Source organism: Balaenoptera musculus, chromosome 7 (assembly GCF_009873245.2).
Source record: "Balaenoptera musculus isolate JJ_BM4_2016_0621 chromosome 7, mBalMus1.pri.v3, whole genome shotgun sequence".
Lineage (NCBI taxonomy): Eukaryota > Metazoa > Chordata > Mammalia > Artiodactyla > Balaenopteridae > Balaenoptera > Balaenoptera musculus.
This window is the reverse complement of record NC_045791.1, coordinates 62,615,422-62,627,861: the sequence shown is the minus strand read 5'-3', so window position 1 is coordinate 62,627,861 and position 12,440 is coordinate 62,615,422. Positions and strand designations below refer to the sequence as shown.

At 36.1% G+C, this 12,440-nt stretch overlaps 1 protein-coding gene across 2 annotated transcripts in view; it reads right to left on the bottom strand.

Annotated features, from left to right (window-relative positions):
- Window positions 1–7,868: 7,868 nt before the first annotated feature.
- PPP1R1C (protein phosphatase 1 regulatory inhibitor subunit 1C) overlaps window positions 7,869–12,440 on the bottom strand; it is a 124,679-nt gene continuing 120,107 nt past the window's right edge. For both annotated transcript variants that reach the window (XM_036858800.1, XM_036858801.1), the window contains exon 5: window positions 7,869–7,957. In XM_036858800.1, coding sequence (XP_036714695.1) covers window positions 7,869–7,957 — 89 coding nt within the window. The remainder of the gene's footprint in view (window positions 7,958–12,440) is intronic.

Genomic DNA, 12,440 nt, shown 5'->3' with positions numbered 1-12,440 from the left:
TGACAATGAAAATGGATAGCTCAAGGTTAGTACCATACAGAAGTCCAGGGTAACTATACTAGTATAGCATGGTTAGTAGTAGTGTAATGAGTAATATAATTCCTATCTTAGTCATAATTGGCCTTCATGTCAAATTTTAATCTTTAGACTGTTGAGTGTTTTCAAAAGCAAATAAAGGACCCACATAATGTTTAAAACACTGGACAAATATAACAAATAAGTGACAATTTCAAAATAGGAAATCTACGTCCCATTAGGGCAAAAGAAGAAAGTGAGAGCAACATCTGGTAACGTAATTAGTACGATTAGGGAAACACATCCACAGAACTTACTCTGCAGGGGAAATGTAATGGGAAACCACCCATCTACTGCAATGCCTTGGCAAGTGCTAGCCTCTAAAATATAAAAAAGAGAGAGAAGATATTCTCCTATAATTCTTTAAGAGATGTTCAACCATCTCCAAGTAATTTTTGTGAAGTTCTTACTGTTCCACTGCTTTGATTCATACAAAGCCATGTTATACCTTTGCTACTGTAGCTGTACTGTGACGGAGGAAAGTTATTCTCACCTCTTAGGGCTCCCGGTTGGGTCTAAAAATTAAACTGACAGAGGCAGATTAATAGGAAATAAGTATGCAAATGTATTTAATATAAGTTTTACATGACACAGGAATCTTCATAAGGAAATGAAGATCCGAAGAAACAGATCTGAGTGTCTTTGTGCTAGTATTGATGAAGTATGGACAGCTGTGGAGGAATATGACAGGTTAAGGAGTATAAGGTAAGTATAGTAAACTGGGGGAAACCTAGCAAGTCCTCTTTGTTTGGATTCTTCTCAGTCCCTTTGTCTTCAGAGACAAAGATGCTCTTTTCCTCCTGGTATAGGGAGGACACCTTTCATGTGAGGGTTTTATAGCCTGTTTCAGTGGAGAAGGACAGTGGGAAGGTCACAGTGAGCCTCCCGCTTCTGTTTTCTCAAACTCCTCCAACTTAAAATATTCACTATGCCAACGTGCCATATTTTGGAGTAGCGTGTCCTGAATCCCATCACTACTTTTGAGAAAAAAGGATTTTTAAATTCCAGGGAAACTCATTCCTCAGTTAGCTTGAGGAGAGTATCAGTTAGAATGTTCTCTTTGGTTCCTCCTTAAGCAGCATATTGTTTTTTTAATACCATGATATATATAGTATATTCTGCAATTAAGCATTTAGGTCTGAGGTAATTATGCTCATTTACATTATTTTTACTTTCTCGGCAATACAAAATCTGGGAGATGGTACATGAAAATTATCATTCCTCAAATTCTGGGGGTTGGGGAGTGCAGAGAAGATGAAAGGTAACAATAAAAAATAGCAATTTGTGAAATTATTTTTATTTTACAATTTATTAGAAATCAAGAAAAAGAAACAACTTAAAAAGATTGATGTCTTGCTCTCTAAGAAGATATCATACATAAGATTGTCATAAATTTGGCAATTCTTTTTTTTTTTAAGATATTAAAGGTTATTTTAAATATAGATTTAAACATAGAAAAGATTTTTAAATGAGCCAAATACTTCAAAAAGAGTTTCAAATTGGATTTTTTATTGGCCATGGGTCATTTTAGTTTGAAGTCGATGCCAAAGAATTAAACTCAGATTCCTCTTCCCATCCAGCCTCATTAGCAAAATTATCCCCATGTGCTTCGTGTATGAAATGTAGAAAGCTTACTTCTAAGTGGATCTATAAAGCACTATAAGAAAACATAAAACCCTATTGTTCCTAAGGAGGATGTGCTTTTTCATCCTAAAAACTATTACAACTTCTCAAACAAATCATAAGCTAGTGGAAGAGTTTGTTGGACTATGGGTTCATTTAGGGCCACTTTCTTTGGACTCTAGTTTCCTGATCCATGAAATGAATCCTACTTGTCATACATATTTAATGTGATTATTAGCTGCGAAACATAGGTGAGGCCACTTTATTAATTGTAAAGAACTAAACAAAGAGTTACTAGAAAGATGGCAACAATACTAGCCTTCTTGTTTTTATAACTCTAACATTTGAATCAGTAGTTGGTATGTAGTAGACTATCTATATATTTGTATTTGTGGAACTAAATTGAATCAAGACCAATAGAATTTGAAAAAGAAACAAAGGAATAAAAAAAATACAATGGAATTTGAAAAGCAAGAAAGAAAACATATTTAAAAGCCTCCTTATTGTAAGAGAAACCTTGTATTCCAGAACTAGAAAAACTAAAAATGAATCACTTAAAATTTACTCAAATTCAAGATCACACTTTTGGTTATAGAGAGAAATAAATTAAAATGAAAAGGAAGAATTTGGCAAATAGTGCAGCATCAATGATTAGCAAAAAAAAAAGAAGGAACAATTTCTGAAAAATATGTCAATATTTATGTATAACATATCTAAAGTGCTTCAGAAAGCAATCCTGGAGAAAGAAAATAACACATGATGATGGAGCTGGAGGTGATGGTGGTGATGGTATTTGTTTGTGTTGGTATTTTTCCAAGCTCAAGTAGGAACACAGCAATGACAAGTCAGCTTCTGTTTGTTATCAACTCATTTTTCACCTGGAGGAGAAAAAGAAAATAACTAACTACTTCAGAACACAGTGGAAACATTCCAGAGAATTTAATACCATGTCATGTAAATTTCTGCAAAGGGAAAAATCTGTTACAGCATCACTTAATGGCAACAAACTTGTATGCTTAGAGTAAATTATCCAATTAGTCATTTGCAGCAGGAAATTTTTCCTGGAAAGTTTTCCTTTTAAATCTTAAAACAAAAACAAAAAAACAAAACAAAAAAAAACTGATCACCATTTTTTAGATCATTTTCTAAGGATAAGTTGTAAAAGAAAACAATTGGTTACAATGCTAAGGTTGTTACCTACATGCATGCTATACATGCATACATACGTGTATGAGTATTTCTAACTCAGTTTTGTTCTGTTGACTGTCAGACAAGCATGCAAAGATACACCTTTTCTCTTCTGATTCCATCTTCCCTTAATGCTGCTGCTTTCTGTCTGTTCCCACCTCTTCTTCTCTCCTTTGCTGCTTGCCTGCAGTTCCTGAAAGAGTCAGAGGGAGAAACAAAGATCTTAGATTTAGAAGGAGCCTCACATGATCATTTGGTTACCCCTCCCCCATATCATTCTCCACATTTTACTGAATAGGAAACTGGGTCCAAGAGTAATTAAAGAACTTTCCCAGTGTCACACAGTTATGACAAAGAGGAAATGACACGCTCTGCTACATCACCTCTTTCTATTTCCTTCTAGGAGTTTATCACTATCTGAAATGATCTAATTCACTTATTAATTTACATATCTATTGACAGTCTTCAAATACTAGAATATTCATCCATGAATTTAAGGACCTTAACTATCTTGTTAACACCTGTGTCCTCAACACTTAATGTCTAGCATGTTATAGGCATTCATACATATTTATTGAATAATAAACTAGAATACTGGTTTCTTGTTTCCAAGGTACACTTTTATAAACTACACCAAATTATCCCATGAAAAATAGTATAGAATAATTAGGATGTCTGACTTGTTCTAATTCACACAGCAGTGAAAAGATGCCCTCCATTATTTTCCTAAAGCTCTTCTTCCTCTGAAATTTAGTTCTTCAGAATGTTATGATAATAACATATAAAATCTAATCATTTAATTTCTTTAACAGATTTCACATTTCAGTAACATAGACATTTTTAATGATTAATATATCTGCTGGAGCTTTGAAAACTGGTTTTTGGAATCAAAGACTTGGAAAACTAAGGACATTTCTTCCCCATCCTCCTTCAGAGAAATCAAATGCTCAAAATTACATGTAAGCATAAACACTTTAATGTAGTTAGACATGCTTTTCTATTATCAGTTTGCACTTTACACTGTTTGCTTTTAGATGTGGGTAAAGAAACAGAATTTTTAAATCAATACAATATAACTGGTTTATTTATGAATTCATAAACCCATATTGTGACTAAATAAACTCTGCAATACTTGGCACTTAAGTTATTTGCTATGACAATACTCCATACCAGTGTTTCCAAAACTTCACTCAATGGTGTATCACTTTTGTGATTTTGAGGTACCACTTCTACTATGGTTATTTAACATTTTTTTGAAAATTGATTTAAAATACACTAACACTTTAAGCTTGTCTCATCCTAAGCAACAATAGCTTAGGGGTTGGTGATTATGTATCTTTTCTAATATATAATAGTATTTATAAATATAAAAATAAAATATAAATATAAAAACAATTTGTCCGTGGCTAACCTAAAATAATGTTTCCACAATATAGAAAGCATTGGTATAATTGAATTAAAATTTAAAATGGATGGTGTAAACTTTTTTAAGAACAGAAAATAGTCTTGAGAATTTTGTTTTTTATAAAGATGCTTACCTTGCACAACTCTGGGGCTACAAAATCACTGTTTAATAGAAAGAACTCTGACCTAGAATCCTGCTCTGCCCTTCTACACTCTCTGCTTCAGTTTCTCATGTTTAGGGGGACAAAAAAAACACTCAGCTTGTTACTGACCAGGATTCTTGGCCTCCTTCATCAATAGAAATTGATCAGAGGCCAGACAAGAAATTCAGGCAAGGCTTTATTGGGCCACCTGCTGCAGCAGGGTGCAGCGAGAACAAACAACAGGTTCCCTTGCTTGCTGGCTACGGAGGGGGTCGGGCTTGTTCCTTATATGGAATGAGGGTAGGGGTGTGTCCAGGGGTCGGGCCAGAGGCGTGGCTTAGGTGTTTTGCCCACCCCTTAGGTGGTGTTGTGTGCAGGGGGCATGTGCAGTACCCCGCTTTTGCTCCAGGCTTTTCAAAAGTGGCAGTTGGGTTTTTTGGTCTCTTTGTATCTTTTGTCCAGAATTTGCCCCAACTGCCCATACATGCAGTTGTTTTTAGTCCCATACAGTTTCTTTGTATTTTGTTGCTGGAGGAGAGGTGTGTCCAGGTGCAGGCATTGCAGCACTGCAGCAAAGGGTCCCAGGTCCCAGCCTGTCTCAAACTTATCCACCTGACTTAATCTTTCTCAGATTCAGTGTACACAATTGAAGAGATCCAAGAGCGAGTGGCCAGGATGATGAGAAAAGATTGGGAAGAACTGGTGATATTTTATCACAGAGAGGAGACCACTTAGGAGATGACATCAGAGTGTTCTTCAGTATCTGAACAGCTGTGCCATAGGAAAGGAGGTAAAGTATAGGAGGAGAGAGAGTTTAACACACAAAAGAACACTTAGAGCTCCTTGGCTGGGTTTGGGGTTCAGCTGGAGCTATTCAAGAATTAGAGAAGCAATCAATCACTTGTCTGTGCTGTTGGAGAGGATCATGAACTAGAGAAGGTTTGGATAGATAGTCTCAAGCCCTTTCTCATTCTAGTAATAATAATTGCACCAGTTATTAAATGCTCATTATGCTGGGCTAAGCATTTTATAGGTCTTTTCTTGTTTAATTTTCACAATAATGCAATACGGGTAGGTATGATCGTACTCATTTTACAAATTGAGAGACTGAGTCTAAAAATTTGGTGGGTGTTGAATTTGAACCCAAGTCAGAGTGCCTCAAACCCCATCTACTAACTGTAATATTATATTATAAATGTTGTCTGGAAAAGATAAAGGTTTGGTTTTGTTTTGTTTTGGTCAGAAACTCTCTTTGCCCATTCAGCCAAACTGAAGCCAAGTTGTCATCATGAAAAAAATTTTGTTGTAAACTGTAATTGTGTGAAAAGGAAACTGAAAAGCCATTATCTCAGCTGGTTTCCTTCAAATTTCTGAGAAAGTCAACACTTTTCCAAAGGAAAACTTATGCTTTTAATTGTGATCTCTGTGTTTTGAGAGTGGAGAACAGAATAAAAGAAACCAACATTTCTGAAGGAAAACGTATTCTTTTAATTTTCATCCCTTTTCATTTTTAAGAATGGAGAACAGGATAGAAGAATCCAGAAGCCATTGTGTTTATTTCCCCATGTGTTTTTTGCTGTTACAAAATCAGCAAAAGCTTTTGTTTCTTTTGTTTGTCTGAATCCTTTTGAAAAAACATTTATAAAAATGTCTGTTCATGGGAAGGGAAGGGCAATTTTATTTTTTAGGGCCTCAGGGTATCTCAAATAATCTCAAGGGGTATCGGGATGTTTTACAAACACAAATAATTCAAAATCACTTAAAACAAATATGTGTCTTAATCAGATTTTAAGTAGGGAGAAACTTAGAAAATCAAATATACAGTCACAGCAGGTGGTCTAGAAACTCCAGAAATTTTTGGTGAAACTGGTTTAACAAAAACAAAACAAAACAAAAAAGGCCAGGGCAAGGAAGGGAGAAGAGAAAGGAAGGCAGGGAGGATGAGAGGAAGGAAAGAAGCAAAGAAGGAAGAAAGGAAAAAAGAAGGAAACTTAGAACAAGTACTCATACATACTTGAGATACTACTTATCAATGAGTTTTGCGTTTATTTTCTTGGGGAAAATATACTAAGGAAAATTACCATTATCTCTATTGTATTGGCTTATAGATTCACGCATTTCTTTTAATCTCTATATTATAAAACTCACAGTCAAAATTAAAAACAGTACTTTTACTTCTTTGAATCCTGATATTACGATCCCACAGTGGATTTTGCATTTGATTATTTTCTTCCTATCTTAATTTACCTCTTCATTGACTTTTGAGAAATCTTTTCATCTTTAGTTTTTTAATCCATGAAACATTTGAACTTCACTAATATCATTAATGTGGAAAGCAAATTGGGCATTCCTCCACCTCCACTAAATTATGTGGTGTAGATACTTTACATTGAAATGCAATAAATAATTGTTCAGGATGCCAGAACTTTGAATTATCAAAAGCCATATTCAGTAAATACATATGGTCTTGGAAAACCTTGCTTTGTACTGATGCTTATCTTCTCTGCCAGTTCTGTAGGGGAGAAATTATCTCTCCTTTATTTTCATAACACCCAGTAAAGTGCCTTCCTAGAGATGAACCCGTAAAAAATAGTTGTTGAATTAACAAATTCATGAATTAATGAAATTTCTTCTCTTATGATAATAGGAGATTTATAAAATCTAATGATTCATTAAAATGCAATAGGAAACACCCCATATTTCCAGTAATAGCCAAAAATAAGTGACAGGAGAAATTTGGCATATTTTATTTTAGATTTATAATTTTTCTTTCTTAATAACTAGTGGAAATGATGGAAAATACATCTCTCACAGCTTAAAAAATGAAGAGAAATCTGTGGTTATTTAATCATTAACGTGTTGTTGGTGGGAAAAAGATGTTTAATATCTAAAGGGTAATACATTTTGATCTTTTGAATCAAGAAATCTGGCATTTCTCCATCATTCTGAAATAAATACCATGTACCATTCCGTATACAGCAACAGGATAAATGCAGATCTTAAAAGTTTCATTAAACATTCCTCTGTAAGTTAAACCCAGACACACACTCATGTCTAAATGTATTTAATATTTATTTTTTACTTTTAAAGTGATGCTATTTACATTTGACATTAGAAGGCAAATCGTATCAGTAGGACATCAGGGATTAAGCTGGGCAGTATTAAAGTTAGAACACTCACATGTTTGCAAATTTCTATGTTGTTAAAAAGAAAATCACTGTTGTAAAATAAATACTTATTTTTTAATTGTAAGTAATATGGAACGATCTGTAGGTAGTTCTAAAGTTCCATCAAGGGGCGCTTCCCAGGAGGTGTATTACTACTTTGTGAGTGTGGAGAGCAGAGATGGAAGTCAAGCAGTGGTGTTCCATGGGATATTCAGAAAAGTTAATAGTTCAGTTATTCCCAAGAAGCCTTCTTGCTGCAGACCCGTTATTAATGGTCCCACTGCTCTTCTCTCTCGTTCACGCCTTCTTCTTCTTCAGGGAATGCTGATTCATTCTGGCCTTTCATATGCTTAACCCCTGAAATTATAAAAATTATGCTCAATTTATTTCTGGCAGATTCACTGCTTTGCTGCAAGAGGTAAAGAAAATGAGTGGAACGTTTTCACTGGTGTATATGTGTTTTCTCCAAGAATCTCAACAATCTAATCGTATATAAACCTTTTTAATTCACTGAGGAATAAAAACACACCCAGCCCAATTTCCATTCGAAACAGAATGTCTTTTATAGTAATTACACCTTCTCCATTAAGAATTGCATCACTGCCTATTAAAAACCTGTTAACTAAAAATCTGCTCACAGGCTCTTACTGTTCCTCCTCAGGAGCAAGGAGGTGTGTGTGTGCCATTTCTGTAACTTTCAAACAACAAAAGAATCAGAATATTGTTAGTCTTCTTTAGGAATCAAAACATACAGATTTGATTCTGAAACTTTTGTATTAAAAATTCTTCAATCACTTCCCCCAAAACCTACACAGAGGAAAACCGTTGGCACACCTTTGCCTGATATATAGGCTATGTGATCTGGCCTCTCCCTACCTATCTGGCCTCATTTCCACCAGCCTTTCCTGCTTCCCCCTTTCACAGTAATTTATGCTTTAACAATACTAACCTGCCCTTCCACGTTACAGGTCACTCCAGGCTCCCTCAAGCCTCCATGTCTCTCTCATTCTATTCTCTCTGCCCAATAGCTTCTTCCTACTCATCCACCTGATAACCTCCCACTCATCCTGATAGCAGCTTGCCTCCTCTGTGAAGGCTCCCCCAGTTCCCCAAGCAGACCTAGCTGGGTCTTTCTCATATTTCCCCCTGCTCTTGGATCACTTTCTCTTGTATCAATTACTTTATAGAACTGTATTTGTTTACATATTTTTCTCATGAGAACAAACTTGCTGATGTCAGGATTATGGGGTTTCACTTTGGGATCCCAGGCACAGAGCCTGGCAAACAGTAGGTGCTCATTAATATTGATTGCATAAATGATTGATGGAATTAATGAGGTGACACTTTGGTATATGTCTTTGGCAGTTCCACAATAATGTATATTCAGATTTTTTTCAAAATTAACTCAAATTTGGAGTATAAATCATAAGGCGACTACTACAATCATTACAAAATTATCTTTCATTTCACTTGGGTCTATTCTGTTAAAACATCCTACTAGCTGACACTCTGCATATAGTGATGCGTAACATGGAAAAGTTTATAGATTTTTATATTTTAGTAAATTGGTTTATGAGATTTTTCTAAATATTACTGAAAAACATTGCAGTTAGAATTGATAAATGAAAGGAAGTCACTGCTCATGTTTACTATGAAACAAAGAAACTAAAAAAAGGAAAAAAAAAAAGAGTGGATTTGCCTGTATTGCAGTCAGCAACCTCAGAGTGCCATTTGGCAAGGAATGACACCCCTGGGCTGGGTTGATTATCTTGCAAAAATATTTGATAAGTTGTAATAATATTTAAATACTGTAATTTCATCTGCAAACACAGATCACTCACAATCACCATAGAGAGAAATTTGTTGTTAACAAATGGAACTTATTTCATCATGCTGTAGATTACATAGGAGAAAAAGAGGTCTAAATGCTAAGAAGGAAAGGGAGTTCAATGAGTAGCCAATCAGTCACACAGCTGGAGTCTTACATACCTGAGTCACTAAACCTCACACCTCCAGGAGATAAATACCTGGATGGTGAAATCTAGACTTCAAGAAGATAAATGATTTGTTCAAGTTTACAAGGATAGTGTGGTTCTAAAAGAAGTTCTGACACATCATAGGCCCTCAATATATACTGACTGACTGACTCACTGACTGACTCACTGACTCACTGACTCACTGACTGAGTGAATGAAACATAAAGTTCCATTGTCAGGAGACCCCAACTCATTTTCACCTTTAGCTTTTTGGATGCTAATCTATCAATCTCTAGGATTTATTGTAGGTTTACAGTACCTACTAACCTGGTTCAAACCATCTTGGCATTCCCTCTGAAGAATTAAAGCACAGTAATCATTCAGCCACCTGCCACTCTTTCCTGAGCTAAAATTGTCTGCACTTCCCAGGATTTGCAAAGGTTCTACTGCCTCCAGGGCTCATCCCTTTTATCCTCAAAGTAACTACAGAGTAATGAAGTTGTGTTCAGACAATTTTCCTTAAATTAGGGTTAACTTAATGCCAACAATGATTTGTCTATATGAGGGAGTCAAACATTTAAAAAAAATGGTAACCAAATGTCCAACTTATTAAACCATTAATCATCCACTTCCCATACTTGACTATAGGTCTACTCACTTATTTATTTTATCATGATAATGGCCACAAAGTTATACGAGAAAGCCTTCTTTAAAGTAAAATCACTCACTTGAGCAAACCTCGGAACGGGCTTTTCTCGGTCTTATTGGAGTGCGGCATTAACTATTGCCAGGTGAAAGATTTTGATGAGGCAGGAGTAGGTGACGTCACAGAGCTGTTCCGCCGAACCTCTCTACAGAACCACAGATTCTTTGGTTCCCAAAGCAGTTTACACTGTCATCTTTCCACTGGATAACGGATGGTTGATTAATTTGTTTTGAATTTTTCTTTTTTCCTTTCAGCACTGTTTGTTTGGTTACAGATGCAATAAATGCTGAGATTAATGTGTGAAGTCTGTGAGAACTGTCTAATAATTTTTCTCCCCACGCCCCTCCTCCTATCCCCAAACACACATATGCTTTGTATTTAAATTTTCTTTGAAGTCTCGTTCAATATTTGAGTAATTCTGGAGGTGGAGGAAAGTAACTTGCTCTGGAGGTGTTGGTGAAATTTTCAGACCTTCCTCTTCTGCCAAGTGCTAATGAACACGCAGGAAAACACCTCACCTGCACACGAACTGATTCCCAGCATGTGGTAAAGGGCCTCCTGGAGCAAGAAAGACACAGCCAGCCCTGCACTCGGGCAGAAGGCAGAGGGATCCCCAAAATGCACAGAGGCTCTTTTCTCCGTAACAAAATGAACATGCAAGAAAAGGAGCCATATATAAGACAAGGATATGCAGTAGGAATACATGAAGGAGTGAAGAAAATAGAGTTTGAGGAAAAGAAAGTAGACTGAGTAAAAGAAGGAAAGGAAAAGAAAGAAATGTTGCCCCTGCACAGAACGTTCTACTCGTGCTTTTCTCCATTCTGTAGATCAGGAGGTTAAATGTGAGTTGGATGAAGTTGTAAAGTGACTGAGTGAAGAATTATGAATAATTAACCCATAAAGGGAGGCTTACATTTGGCAAACCACACATCAGTATGTTTATCGATTAATTCAGAGGGGAAAAAGGCAGGTTTATCACATTTGTAGATGACATGAAACTTGGAAGAAAAGATGACACGATGAATGAAAAACTAGTATTCCAAAGAGCTGGAAAGATGGCCTAAGCAATTAAGGGAGAGGTCAAAGGGAGTTTTGTTTTTAGGAAGGTTATTTTGGTTCTAAAAGATAGAGAATGAGGGCAGCCTAGATTGAGTATAGTTAGGGATTCAGGTGACCACAATTTCAACATGACCCAGCAGAGTCACCTGTTTGTAGGAACAGAGCTCTTGGCAGTGTGGGTGGCATTTCTAACAAGAGAGTCAGCAGTTTAAGAGAGGAAACTTCTCTCTAACCATGTGTTGGTCAGACTTTTCTGGATTATGCTGCCCAATTCTGGATTCTGCATTTCAAGAGTTCCATTGAAGGAAGTAATTGAGATTAAAAGCAGTTTTATGAAATCTTTTCCAGAAGAATTGGATATGAAACTGCACTGTTTAGCAAAATTAAGAGAGGACAAAAGAGGCTGCCATTGAATTCCTAAAAGCCTGGAAAAAGAAATAAAATATATCTAAGTGGCGACTGAGAGCAGAAATAGTGTCAATAGCTGACATTCATGTGGTGAGGGCAGAGTACAGATCTTCCTAGATTTACAATGGGGTTACATCCCAACAAACCCATTGAAGATACCATAAGTGGAAAATGCATTTAATACACCTACCCTACCGGACATCATAGCTTAGCCTAGCCTACCTTAAACGTGCTCAGAACACTTATGTTAGCCTGTGGTTGGGCAAAATCATCTAACACAAAGCTTATTTTATAATAAAGTGTGGCATATCTCATGTGATTTATTGGATACCATACTGAAAGTGAAAAACAGAATGGTAGTATGGGTACAGAATGGTTGTAAGTGTACTGTATTTGTTGTTTACACTCATTACCCTGTGGCTACCTGGGAGCTGGGCTCACTGCCCCGCCCAGCATCACGAGACCATGTCCTACTGCATGTCACTAGCCCAGGAAAAGATCAAAATTCAAAATTCGAAATACGGTTTCTTCTGAATGCATATTGCTTTTGCACCATTGTAAAGGCAAAAAATCTTAAATCAAACCATTGTTAAGTCAGGGACAATTGTATGGCTCAATATAAAGAAGAAAATTTCTAAACTCTTTATGTTTGCCCAGCAATAAGTACGTGAGTGAGCTCCCCGTCACTGTG